The sequence below is a fragment of the Zootoca vivipara genome, chromosome Z1 (genome assembly GCF_965207765.1).
Source record: "Zootoca vivipara chromosome Z1, rZooViv2.hap1.1, whole genome shotgun sequence".
Lineage (NCBI taxonomy): Eukaryota > Metazoa > Chordata > Lepidosauria > Squamata > Lacertidae > Zootoca > Zootoca vivipara.
This window is the reverse complement of record NC_142583.1, coordinates 31,092,468-31,107,317: the sequence shown is the minus strand read 5'-3', so window position 1 is coordinate 31,107,317 and position 14,850 is coordinate 31,092,468. Positions and strand designations below refer to the sequence as shown.

At 40.5% G+C, this 14,850-nt stretch overlaps 1 protein-coding gene across 1 annotated transcript in view; it reads right to left on the bottom strand.

The window, feature by feature from the left end:
- SPOCK3 (SPARC (osteonectin), cwcv and kazal like domains proteoglycan 3) overlaps positions 1–14,850 on the bottom strand; it is a 117,597-nt gene that overhangs the window by 51,898 nt on the left and 50,849 nt on the right. Inside the window, exon 4 of the mRNA XM_035113977.3 lies at positions 5,603–5,717. Within this exon, the coding sequence (XP_034969868.1) occupies positions 5,603–5,717 (115 nt within the window). The remainder of the gene's footprint in view (positions 1–5,602; positions 5,718–14,850) is intronic.

The following is a 14,850-nucleotide window of genomic DNA, read 5'->3' as shown; positions in this document are numbered from 1 at the left end:
TCGCTTGCGAATCTATTTCTTTAAGCAGCTTAACTCAGAAATTGCCTTCCTTGTAAAGCTGATCTTATAGCTTTAAAACTCTTCAATGTTCTTTAAAATTAATACTCTCTGCGTATAATAATATTTTCTCAGAGTTCACATCGCAGCGATTTTAAGCAAGCTACCTATGTGTTCTGATCCCAACCCATATAGTCTTTTGGTACAGCACAAACACATTATTCCATTACAGAACACAGTATTTTTGGTATGAATGGATATTACACAAATCCTTCTGGACGGTACTCTGTGTTCAGTATTCAATGAATAATTGAAAACCTTTAGATATCCTATAAATAGCTTACAGTGAAATCCTCTGCGATATTTACTCAGCAGTAATGACTCAGTTACATTAGTCAAAAAACAGTGTTTTGAATGTGTTATAAACATGCAACACCAGATGGCCCTGTAGAGCTCAAATCTTTTATGTGTGCTTTTACATAACATTTTTTTCCTTTGTTATAATGATTTAATTTATGACTTTTTTCCAATGTATAGATCCACCCAATGTAGAGATCCATCCACGATTTAATTTACGACTTTTTCCCCAATGTATAGATTCACCCAAAGACTCATGAAGTTCAGTAGGTTTTACTCGTCAGCAACTGCACTCTTTGTTTCTCCCAACCCAACTTTCCTTCCCATTACTAACAAAACAGTCTCATCCTCAAATAATTAGGGAAGCATCTGCTCCCTATGAATTCACTTTCAGTACATTAAGCATTTGGTGACAAAGGGTCATAGGCAAACCAATAAATCAATGCTTACGTTATGTTTCTTTTTCTGTGCTAATTTATTTTGTTGCTGATGTTACTAAAAGGCAAATGAAGGTGTGTGCGTGTGTGTGAGAGAGAGAGAGAGAGAGAGAGAGTGAGAGAGAATGAATATGAATGTGTTACTGTGGGCCCACCCATTATCCAAACTAAGAAATGTATCCTTCCTTGTTCTCTAACCCATAATCTGTTTCACAGAAAGTCAAGCTATATGAACCTATCAGACATCTCATCAGGTGAATTTTTCATATCACTCCAACTCAAAGACTACTTATCTCAACATATGTACTTATCTCAACACATTTACTGCCTTCCTGATATGATTACTTAACATGAATTACTCAAGAGATAAGGTTTGTTTGTTTTTATCAAGCATCTTCCAAAGCACTATGCTTTAAGTAAAGTCTCGAAAAAGAGAAAGAAAAATACTAACGTGAAATCTTCAGTCTTGAAGATGCAGTGCCAAAGAACAGCTTGAATAAGTGATATTGTTCTGTGTGCTGTGTATAATGGAGCCACTACTGCAGTTCTATAGCACTTCAGAATTTTTCCAGGCTTCTGTCACATCATCCATCACAGACAAGGGTAACCAAATACCATGCTCCAGGGCACAGAGCTGATCACCCCTGAAAGCTGAAAGGGAAATGTTTTCCCCTATGTTACTACAGCACACAAATCAGGAATAGCTTAGGGAGGAAATCGGGGAAAGCACCATAAAAAACAAAATTAATGGATTTTCACTCCATTCTGTCTACATTTCTCTCCCCCCCCCTTACTAGGTCTTATAGCTAGTACTTTATTCTGGGGGGAATGCAGGGCTACCCATACCCCTAAACATTTTGTGACTCTAAGTTTGGCCTCGTTGAGGAGCAGTATTTTAATATGTGTAGGAAAATGAGAATACCCCTGGACATTCTTTTAAGGGGGGAAAGCACTCCTTAGCTATAGCTATATATCCAAAGCTAGGGTCAATAGGATAAGCAAATGAAACAGATCCAATAGCCGATTTTAAAGCAATTTTTGCTGCTTTCTGGAATGTTATTCATTCTTTAAGTTCCAAAATTAAGGTGTGTCCAGATACCACCCCTGTCGCCTTTCATTTAAAATTTCTCCCTCCTCCCCATGGGGAAAGAATATAAGAAGTGCAACAAATGAAGATAAGATTTTTAAATTTTCAACTTTCTGGGATTTATGGAGTGCAGCAATCATTTCTAAAAGATATACAGCCAGGGCTCCCTCGCACTCCCCCTTCATGATTCTGAATCATTACAATGCCACATGTACATTGAATCAGAAGGCTGCTATTAATGTCAAAAGGGTGGCCAGGTCAGTTTGATATAAGATATATGTGGCATGCCCTATTTTTAGAATTTGCTACATCTGTTGGTGGGTTTGATCTCAAAGGCATTTGTAAATAACAGGTAAGGTGAGAAAAATTACTGATATTTGAAGCAAAAAACCCCAAAATCTTTACAAGAAGCAATTCAGTTTGTGTTGATATGAGATTATATGTGGATACAGATAATGGTGTTATTCATATGATGACTGCAAATAAAACATAATGGCCAATTCTTTGAAGTAGTGCTTGTCAATGGGAAGAAACCTAACCTGTGATAGCATTCTCTAAAATCTACCCGTTAAATATCCTGAAAGGATTAATCAAAGATGATTGCTCAGCCTTGCATTGCTAAATACATGGTATCATAATATTTTATGGGTATGTGCAAAAGCACACAGATTGTCAAAATCTCTAATCAAACTAAAAATAAATGAAAGCTTGATGAGCATAATGGATCAACTTGATGGATCAACAATTGGGAGGCCGGGCAGGCAGGCAGCTGGCCTTTCTTGTGCTGGCTATGTGTAATGCCTGCCTGGGAGCTGAGTGTCTGGAGCCAAAGGGGAGTCTTTCCACCTTGCACGCCCAGCGGCACCTGCTGCCTCCCAAGGCGAGTAAGATGATGGCCTCACATTCACCTTCAGCCAATCTCTATTGAGCCACTAAGGCTAGGGGAATCCTCTTCCCAGGCCCCTGTGAGATGGCTTTAGGAGGCACCTCTCTTTGTGGTGGGGGTGGGGAAGACTCAGAGACCAGGGGAGCTGCGTGGATGACTCATGGGAGGGTGTTCCAAAAGGGGTGAAGGACTGTCGGCTGCAGTCAAGAGGTGACATAAATTGGCTTCTGAGGCTTTGGAATGTGTTTCCTCACAGGGGAGCTGCAGAAATAACGTAGTTGGGTCAAGGGAGCCATGGACTCAAAGAGGTTGAAAACTTCTGGTATAATCATATTCAAAAACATGTATTTGTCTGTATTTCACCTTAAAATCACATCACAAATACCTCATTACAACTGTAACGCCATCCTAAGAAACAAAGTATTTCAACACTCAAGCCATACATTTTCTAAAAATATATTAGCCAATGCAATCAAATGCTTAAAGTGCTCTACTTCAGAAGTATTCAGATGGAGGGTCACAAGGCACAAGTGTGTTGCCACCCAAATTCATCTGCCCTAAATCCCTTCTGAAAAAGAGGCGGGCACTAATTGATATGCAGCATTTAATATTAATGGCACAGGATAGCTGAACTCCCCCGCCCTGCCCTGCCCCGCCAGTCTACCATTGTTGCAATCTAATAGTGATGTCAACAACCGAACAGGGATGTCTTCCACCTTACAACTTACAGGTGGGCTGGCCTACAATAGACTCGCATGACTTTGCATTCCATATATGGAAAAATATGTTCTGCCTCCTACTCATTTCAATCTCTTAAGGCAAGGGTATTTAGTGCTGAATGGTCCAGATGTCTGTTTATTAGGAATAAAGATTCATGATGACCAATTGTGCTTAATTCTATTAAATCTATGATTTATCAACACAAGCTATATTTTTGTGTGAAGTAAGGGAAAATTATAAAAAGGTATGCTTTCCTAAGCAGTGCAGGTGCACTCAATTAAAACTATCTATTTTGAGAACTGTACCATACCAGCCACCAATGATAGCATAAACTTCAGAATTTGGCAAGAAAATGTTCTCCCTTAAATTGAAAGAAGTTTTTGTTGTTTTATTTTTGATAGAACAGCTGCATTACTGGAGGGAAATCTATCAAATGAAAAGCAACAGAATACAAGAATACATTTAAATGCATAATTGTTACTATGAACAACAATGGAACCATTAACATAAACTGATAGACACCTCTGTGGCCTCCAAGTATAACCCTGTTTTTCAAGAGAATCTAGTAGAAAAATGGCATCTGGCCCTCTCTCCAATATGCAATGCACAGCTTTAGAAACTCCAGTAGCTATGCAACTACACTTGACACCTCACAACTTTTGCTGTTATACGTATTATCCATCTGCTCAATAAGTATACTATGCTGAACAGCAAGAAAACACCATTACATGAACATAGTTTCCAGAATCATAAAGAAAAACAAAAATGATTAAAATGCATATTTGAATTATGCATGATTTAAGGTCAAAACGATATGCTTTACTGTGGCACAATGAATATAGCAGTGTTCATCTCTCTCTCTCTCTCTCTCTCTCTCTCTCTCTCTCTCTCTCATTTGTTGTATTTCCTCCACTCCCCCAACCAACCACAATTAATCTTCTTAAGGTGAAATACTGCCTATATACCCAGGGTTTTACTGCATGGTATCCCGACACAGGGGCGGATCTCACCTGTTACATAATAAGGGAGCCCTTAGAGTAACACAAACAAAGAACAAGAGGAATTCCCACAGGAGGAACATGGACAACTGTGTTTGATACCTCACTACCACCTGTATGAGCTATCTGTCTCACTCTAGGCAGCATGGAGGGAGGCAACAACAGGTCAGATTTTCACTGTTTTGCTCCTAGGCAACAATTATCAGAATAAGACAGTAAGTACCAAGCGGTGATAGAAAAGCTGTCCCAGCAATCTTGGGAGAGATATGACAGTGCAGATTACCCTGCCTGCCCAAAAAACAAAAAACCCAAACCCTTGGAAATGAGATGTGAATAAGGAATTCCCTGTGTTTGTTTACACCCACATAGTTTTTTGCTACCACTTTTTTTGCTACTCCCCAGAGGAGAGAATAACAACTGTACTATTGATGATACAATTAACACTTTTTATTTGTATGAAATGATAATATAATTTTAACCATTAACTGTCTGACCAGTTCAGAAATATGCATGTACACTTTTCAGAACAGACCACCACATGAAACTTTGGACTGTCTACAGGGGAGTGCGTGCATTCATGCTTGCATGCAAGAAAAAAAAAGAGGGGGGAGCACCGCTTTCAGAAGTGCATTTTTGGGGCAAAAACAGTTAACGTTGGAACTGCTTGGTATATAATTGACATAAATATGGCCATTTTGACAGCAATTCACTGGCCATGTTCAGAAACAATGCTGCTCACCAACCACAGTTAAGCAGACTTGTTTGTCCGTAGTTTCTGATCATGGTTTGCTTGGGAGAATGAAACAGAAGTGCTGGTTCAAATGTAACAGCGTTCTAAGGTTTGTTTTCCTGCTCCAGGAAGGGAGTAGTGAAATGATGCTACACGCACCATTGCTTAACTAATGGTTTATGCCAGCATTATAACAAAGTAAGTTTTTTAAAGATCTGTAGCTTATTAAGTCCATGAAGGATTCTTTTATACATAGAAAGTCCACAAATATATACACGGTCACATATTTTTACCTCAGCTATGAGATGAGATGAAAATGTGGCAGTTAGCAAAATTCCAGAGTTACAGACCTTGTTACTGTTAACTAATCAATAATATGGAGATATTTACCTGTGCGTAAGTCTCCGGTGGCTAATGCAAACAGCTGTGTGTTGGTCTTGAGCAACGCATACCTTATGACGACTACATTTCATCTTTAAGCATGGATCTTTAGCTGGGTCTAAAGCTAAAAACAATTAGGAGAATGTTTTTTAAAATAATCCTTTTCTACAGATGTACAGTAATTATAAGCAAACTCAATTGTTGCACACAGTAGAGTTATGAATGCCTTACTGGGGGCTCTTAAATGCATTTCATGTTACATTAAACAAATACTTTTAAAAAAGAAACCTGCATTATAATAAAAGGTGTAGTCTAGCACACAAGCACACGTAATAACACATATGTATGGCTGATTGTGTGCTCAATCAACTGCATCCTAATTTCTTGCTGTTAAGGTTTCTAGTTTGATCTTTGTTGTCATTGTTTTGATGCCCAGGTAGTATGTAAACTTCCATAGGCACAGATTCGTAGGAACTTGTTTTTCACGTGATAAACATAGCTATCATATCTGACACTTGCATCACCTGTTGACTGCCAAGGATAGAAACTTGATTGGATAGGAGCACTACTTGTAAATGGGCACATTTTTCACCATGTGAAGATCAACATTTGAATTGGTTGCGTAAATTATCAGTAGACAGAAACTCAAAAAGACAGAGACTATGTACCACCTTATGCTAAAAGCAACATAATATAGTGGGATTTACCACATTAAGGGATGCAAAACCTTAGAATGCAGTAATTTCTAAATTCAAACACAAGTGGCACCTTGTGGTTTGAGAAGTATTTTCTGCATAGGGTTTAAAAGGGTTGAAATGTGACTATGGTCCAGTTCAAAGCTCACGTGGTATATATACCATGACCACACCAGTTGCCTGTTTTGCTCTTCCCTGCTAGCATAGGGAATGATTCCTGACTTGGCATTTATTCAAAAATGGGGATCATATATTTGTTTTGCTCAAACAAACCACAACGTTAAGAACAAACGTTGGCTACAGAACTGCACTTTGGAAGTAACGCTAAGCCAGGTATGGTGGCGCTAGCATACAGGAGCAAAGCTGACTAGATAAAATCACTTGTATCTAGCCAGACCTTGACTCTGCTGTTAACAGCAGATGACTCTCAAGGGGTGTCTAGAGCACTGTCTAATCCTGTTGTGTTGGATGAGTTTCAGTTAGTAAGGCTCAAAGATGAGGGTAAAATGCTTGGATCAGTCTGGGTGACCACTAGTGTTCTGGACCCTTGCCGCTCTTGGGTGGTAAAAACTAGCAGAGAGGGGACAAGTGGCTGGGCCAGTAATTACCAACCAGTTGCCACTCTCCCCTTCTTAGGCAAGCTTCTTGAGGTGGTAGTCATGGAACAGATCTAGGTGCTCTATGAGGAAACTGATTTTCTAGATCTATATAAATTAGGGTTTTGGCACAGAAACTGCTTTGGTTGCCCTGTATGGTGATCTCTACCAGGAGAGAGACTGGATTAGAGCCAATAAACTGAAGCTCAGTTCCGAGCGGTCTGAGGCACTGTTAATGGGTGGTTCACTGGATCAGATGGGATACTCCCTGCTCTTGAAGGAGCAGGTACGCAGCTTAGGGTTCCTTCTGGATCCACAGCTGTCGTTTGTGGCTCTGGTGGCATCGTTGGCATAGTGTGTCTTCCATCAGCTTTGGCCCAGCTGTGCTCCTATCTGGACATGGATAGCCTAACATTTCGTCTATGCCAGTGATGGCGAGCCTATGACACGCGTGTCAGACGTGACACGCAGAGCCCTCACTGCTGGCACGCGCCCCATCGGCCCATTCGCACTGTTGTTGTTGTTGTTGTTGTTGTTGTTGTTGTTGTTGTTTCCCCCCCCATTTGTTCTCCTGCTCCTCCTACAGCTCGTCTCCGCTACAGCTTGTCTCCGCTACAGCTTGTCTTTGCTGTTAAAACCCGGAACCTTTTTTGTATTGGTTTTTAACCCTTTCTGTGCTGGTTTTTTTGGCACTTTGGCAGACTATGTCGGTGCTGCGTGTTAGTTCCAGTGAAGGTATTATTAGTCATTCATTTCTGTTCTCTTTCCCCCAAAAAAGCGCAGCAGCTTTGGGGCATTCCCCCCAAAAAGCAAAGCAACTTTTGCACACACACACCCAAAAAAACCTCCAAAACTTGTCAGCAGCTCCCCCCAAAAAGCTCAACAACTCTGGGCACTTTGTGATAAATAAGGGTTTTTTTTTGTTTGGTTTGGTTAAATAATTACCCTGTTTCTCATATTTTAAGACATTCCCATAAAATAAGCCATAGCAGGATTTTTAAGCATTCAAGGAATATAAGCCATACCCCAAAAATAAGACATAGTGATAGGCACAGCAGCAATGCCGGCCGCAGCAGGAGGAGGAGGAAAAAAATAAGACATCCCTTGAAAGTAAGCCATAGTGTGTTTTTTTGAGGAAAAAATAAATATAAGACATGTCTTATAATATGAGAAACACGGTAGTTTTTGGTTTATTAAATACAGTTACATATTGCAATTATACATTTTTGTTATTTAAACTATAAATATCGCAAAATTATGTTTTTTTTTCTCGAAGTGACACACCACCCGAATTACGCTCGGTTTTTTGGCAAATTTTGACACACCAAGCTCAAAACTGGTCTATGCTCTGATAACCTCTAGGTTAGATTACTGCAATGTGTTATACGTGGGGCTTCTGTTATACAGGTTGCTCACCGGGGCAATACAGTTTCAGCATGTAACACCAATCCTGGCCAAACTGCACTGGCTGCCAATTTATTTTGGGGCCCAATTCAAAATGCTGGTTTTGACTTATAAATCCTTAAGTGGCTCAGGACTACAATACTTCCTGGATCACCTCTCCCCATATGAACCCACTCAGACCTCGCACTCATCATCTGAGGCAACATGAGAATGTGTCTTTTCTACTATGGCTTCCCAGGGAGGAAATGCTCTCCCCGGGGAGACTTGCCTGGTCCCATTGTTACATATCTTTAGGCTCCAGGAAAATACATTTCTCTTTCCCCAGGCCTTTGGCTAATTAAATAATATGTGACCTTTTAAACAGGGGGCAGGATACTGTTTTGTCACTACAGTATATATTTTTGTCTTTTTATATTGTACATCATCCTGTGATTGTTGGATGAACTGGCAGTTTTTTAGTAGTAGTAGCAATAATAATACTAATAATAATAATAATAATAATAATGTGCATTCACAGTAAACCAGTTATGGTAGTTTACCTTGGCATGCAAACAAGGTCAATGGGAAATCAGAGAATTATTATAGTGAGTAAAAAAATGTCAGGAGTTCTTTGTTTTACATAGAAACAAAACACTGAATAAGCTTTCACTTTCATTCCTTTGAACTCACTGAGAAATCACTGCATCAGGGCTGTATTAAATTCAACTAAAAACAACAACATTCCAAACATTTTCTGAGATAGCTGTCAGATTTAGAAGCCCTGTGCTATTTCACTCTGTATTGTGTTTCTCACACCTCCAGAAATGTGTGACAACAAATACTTCATTCACTAGATAAAACACTGTCACAATATGATTTTCAAAATAAAATAAAAAACAGGGACATTGCCAGTGTTTTATAGATTCTAGCAATACTCTGCCTTTCAATAAATATGGAATGGACATTTACAAATGTGTGACAGAATACATGAGAACCTGTGTGAAGGAATGAAAATCAGTACAATTTCATGCCTATATAACCTGAGAATACTCAGCGATCCATTTGCTGTGCATACAATGCTTTGATAATATCATATGGGCAGATATCAGTCTCAATAGGAGGCAATGCCATTTGTTCAACTAAAAACAGGAAGTGATTGTGCTGAAAAGTTACTGATTGGGTTGCAGTACAATCACTTATTTTTTACTCACAGTGCAATCTCTTTTCTATAGCAGAACTAAAGCAGTTTTAAGCAAATGTATACTAGTATTTAATTTGTGTGGGGCCACCCCTGAAAACTGACTTAAAGCTTCAGCTCATACAGACACCCATGACTGAATGAAGAAGAAAGAACACATAGAAGAAAAATTATGTATTCTGGTTCATCTACACTGGCTTCCAAACCCAATTTATGTTAAAGGACATAAATATCCTACCGGTAGTGACCTAGTCCCTGTCACAAAAAGCACTGGGTCTACCATTCCATTTTCCCTGATTGGTCAGCACATACCGGTAGTTCCTGCTAAATCATTAGATCTACACAGGGCCAGCCCAAAACATTTTGACACCTGATACAATCCACAAAATGGTCCCCACCCCCTTCTACTTTGGGAGAAGGGGTGATCAATACCAGGAACAGACCGCAGGGAATCAAAGCAACTTTACCAATGGTTTAAGTAGGAGTCAAAGGCCATCACTCGGGGGATGGGGTGGCTACCCTGAATCAAAGTGGGCAGGTGCAGGAGATCCCAGGGGGCAGAGCCCCCCCATTGCCTTTTGTGGTGGGAGGCAAGCAGTCCCTTTCTCCCTGCCCCAAAAAGGCTCTTTCTCATGTTGTACAGTGGTACCTCAGGTTAAGAACTTATTTCGTTCTGGATGTCCGTTCTTAACCTAAAACTGTTCTTAACCTGAAGCACCACTTTAGCTAATGGGGCCTCTTGCTGCAGCCGCGCCGCCGCACGATTTCTGTTCTCATCCTGAAGCAAAGTTCTTAACCCGAGGTACTATTTCTGGGTTAGCGGAGTCTGTAACCTGAAGTGTCTGTAACCTGAGGTACCACTGTAAACCTTTTCTCATATTGTATACCTTAAATGTCCAATCTGCAGGGGACCAGGGTAAAATTGTCTCTCATTCAGCTCTCCCTCTTTGTAATTCTTTGGCACCTCTATTGCAGTTCTGAATGTGTTTTGTTTTGTTTTTAAGAAAAGTATTTTTAGGGAGATATTTCCTGAATTTTTAGATACCTACCTAACAAAATACTCATATGCATGTCTACTCAAAAATGTCTTGCGTTAAAAGGAAAACTATGTATAATATAGCAGCCTAAATAGCATTAGGTTCTTCTGTAGTTATTTGCTTTGAGCTATTGGTGGGGCTTGCTTAGCAAAACTATATTTTGATAGCACTTTCAGTAGGAATTCTACTAATATATCCTGTATTATTTTCATTGTTCATTACTGAAATGTCAAATTTGTCTTAATGAAATCTAGACTTAATAGTTAGCAAAAGTTTCCCAAATGCATTTACATTTTAGTTCACATATATGCATTTATTATATCCCAGAGTTTAGCAAAGCAAAGAGATGCAAGACGTCCTACATACAACATATAGAATTATGTCGGGAATTTAGCACCTTTGTGAATTGCTATGGCTCAATAAGAATGGGGAGTGACTTTGAAAAAGCTTTTACTGAAAGTTCCTCACCAAAGACTCCAGAGGAATCTTAGCACTTGTGGGGAAAGGGGACATTTCTTATATATGAGTAACTGGTTAAGGAACAGGAAGCCAAGAAAGGGAATAAATGATCAGTTCTTCCAAAGGAGGGTTGTAAGAAGTGGTGTCCCCCAAGGATCTGTATTGAAACCAGTACTTTTTAAACTTGTTCAGAGTTTAAAAGGCTTAAGAGAGGAATTGTTGTTTTTAACCAAAGAACAAAGGGGGGGGGGTTGGAAGAAGCATATAAAAGTATGCATTGTGTGATGAATGTGGATAGACAGTGGTAGTTCATCTCCTTTTATAATACTGGGGTCATCTAGTCAAGCTTTCATAGATTTAAAAGGAACTAGTTCTTCACACAGTTAAACTACAGAATTTTTATCAGAATGTGTGAACATCAACATGGCCATCTTTGAAATGGGGATTGGACAAATTAATGAAAGATCAGGCTATCAATGTTATCAGAGGAGCACCAGCTGATGGGGATTATGAGCAAGAAAGTTCTACTGTGCCATGATTTTGGCGTGGATTTTCACGGGTATGGATTCTCGCTCACAAATGTGTATAGCTGCAAGCCACCAGGGTCTGAGGACCTTCTCCTAGATCAGTGATGGCGAACCTATGACACACGTGTCAAACGTAACACGCAGAGCCCTCACTGCTGGCACGCCCGGCATGCACGCCATCGGCCCATTCACACTGGGTTCCCCCCCCCTATTTGTTCTCCTGCTCCCCCTCATGCTACAGAGCCACTTCCGCCTGAGCAGGAGGTGGGGTTGCGGGCAGGCACGATCCCTTCACGTGCGCGCAGGATGTTTTCCCAGTCCTGCGCGATTGGGGAGAATCCCAGACGTGTCATCCACCAGCCGCCCAATCCAGCCTGATTCAATGAGACCGCGGCAGGATTTCTCCCTCTTGCCCTGCTCCCAGTTGCTCCGGTTTTTTGCCCGAGGAAAAAGAAAGGAAAGGAAAGGAAAGGGGAAAGAGGACGGAGAGGAGAAAAGAAGGAACCCCCGACCACCCAAGCTCCCCAGCTTACCGTCGCCGCTCCTGCCAAGAGAACGGAGGTAAGAGAGAGCCAGGGAGGCTGCAAAAAAAGTGTGGCTGAGCCCAGGCCCGACTCGGGCCTCCCTCCCCGACGGCTAGCGTGCCTGGAACGGGCCGAGACCCAGAGAGAGGCAGGACTCCCCTCGGGAGAAGAACACTGCCTGATATCATCCAAGGAGCTCTCTTTTCGTTTTTCGTTTTATTTTTATTTCTATTTTTATCTTTATTTCTATTTCTATTTTTATCTTTATTTCTATTTCTATTTTTTATCTTTATCTTTATTTTATTTTTTATTTCACTTTTATTTTTTCTATTTTTATTTTTTATTGTCAGTTATCCCCCGCCCCCGTATTTTTCATTCCTCCTAATTTGGAAAACAGAACAAAAACAAGACAGATCCCCCCCCCCGGGGCACTGCCGTTGCAACCACCTCTTGCTTATAATTTTGCTTTTTAAATCTGATTTTTGCTTTTGTCTCTTTTCTCTTATTTTTTATAATTTTATTTTTTCATTTTACCTCAAAAAGGGACCTATTTTATCTTATTTTTGTGGTTGATTTTTTTTGCTGTTGTTACCTGTACTACTAATATTATTGTTATTTTTATCCCTATTTTTATTCTTACTTTTTCGGTTTCACTTTTTTAAACCGCCTTTGCTTCCCCCCCCCATATCAACACCTTTGTATCATTATTATTACCCCCATTCCCCACCTTTAATACACAGACCCCCCCCCCTTTGTTACCAACACATTTCACATTTGGCCTTGTGTACATACTAGTCATTAATGCATAAGGTTTGTGGTACTACTATGTGCTTCAGATTTAGCGGTGTTGCACTTTATATGCAAACTTTGCAAACTAGTTAATATCCACAGGGCCAGTGGAAATGAAATCCTGCTTGTTGAATAGGACACAACCCCACCTACTTATGATGTTTAGCTTCTACACATGGAAGTATAGGTGGTGTGTTTGTATTTGTGCATGCATTCCCCTATATTTAATTTTAACTAGAAGTGAGAAACTTTCCCAAAGAGTTCAGGAATACTTTGCTGCTTGACTCATATTCTATTCTTTAACAAGCATCTTTGCAAACAAATGAATCTGTTTTGATGTTTTTTCTTCCAGGAAATTGTGCAGCAACTACAGTTTCCATGCATTCTCCCTCTCTCTCTCTCTCTCTCTCTCTCTCTCTCTCTCTCTCTCTCTCTCTCTCTCTCTCTCAGCATACTCTAGGAAGACCCAACTGGTCTCTGGAGGCATGCCAGTATCTACAGATCAAAACTGGCAAAAAAAGACAGTCACGGGATTCTAATTTTTGTTCTTTGTATCTACAGATCTGCAGCAGCTTAATGTTTATCTGAATACATCTTTCAATAAGCTTCTTCCAAGTATTTACATATTCATGCAGATAAATTTAGGCTGGATCTAGACACATCAAAGAAGTTAAACTTTGTATGAGAAATCACGTTGGCAAAAGCGGACCTCCACAACGCCATCTGGTGTTATAATGCATATAGGTAAAGGTAAAGGGACCCCTGACCATTAGGTCCAGTCGTGACCGACTCTGGGGTTGCAGCGCTCATCTCGCTTTATTGGCCAAGGGAGCCAACGTACAGCTTCCAGGTCATGTGGCCAGCATGACAAAGCCACTTCTGGCGAACCAGAGCAGCACACGGAAACGTCGTTTACCTTCCTGCTGTAGCGGTACCTATTTATCTACTTGCACTTTGACGTGCTTTCGAACTGCTAGGTGGGCAGGAGCTGGGACCGAGCAACGGGAGCTCACCCCACCAGGGGGATTCGAACCATTGACCTTCTGGTAGGCAAGCCTTAGGCTCTGTGGTTTAATCCACAGTGCCACCCGCGCCCCATAATGCATATAAAGGTAAAGGTAAAGGGACCCCTGACCATTAGGTCCAGTCGTGACCGACTCTGGGGTTGCGCGCTCATCTCGCATTATTGGCCGAGGGAGCCGGCATATAGCTTCCAGGTCATGTGGCCAGCATGACAAAGCCGCTTCTGGCAAACCAGAGCAGCGCACGGAAACACCGTTTACCTTCCTGCCAGAGCGGTCCCTATTTATCTACTTGCACTTTGATGTGCTTTCGAACTGCTAGGTTGGCAGGAGCTGGGACCAAGCAACGGGAGCTCACCCCGTCACAGGGATTCGAACCGCCGACCTTCTGATCAGCAAGCCCTAGGCTCACTTTTTCTTTACCAATCTAGCTGAATCCTTAGTAGTGTGAAGCAGCCCAAGAAGAATTTTAATTATGGTGCAGCTTCTGAAACTGTGCATATTATGATTTGATGGTGCTTTAGACACTGATCATAATTCACTATGAGAAACTTTAGTAGGAATCTTAATGAAATGAACAATGCAGCAGAGTTGAGTGTTGATTATCAAGATCATTCAAACATGTAAATACTGTATTTTACAAGATAGAAGGGTGAAGATAATATGGTTCTTGTGGTGTGGGATGCATTGCAGAATAACCTAATTTTAAGGTCATAATAATAGGAAATGGTCTACCTGCTAGCTAGTGCACTTTCCTAACAACTGGTTTGTCTTCTAGAACAACCAAAAAGAGGAAGCTTAAACCACAGCACAACACATGTTATTATGATTTGTTATATATTAGAAATGGAAACCAATCAAGCAATAGCTGAGTCAGTAAGTCAAACCAGTCCATGACTTGCAACTTTCCTAGTTGTATAGAGATTAATTCAGTTCCACATTAAGATTATGCTATTTATCTATTAGATTATTATTATTATTATTATTATTATTATTATTATTTATGCAACCTAATATATGGAATAGG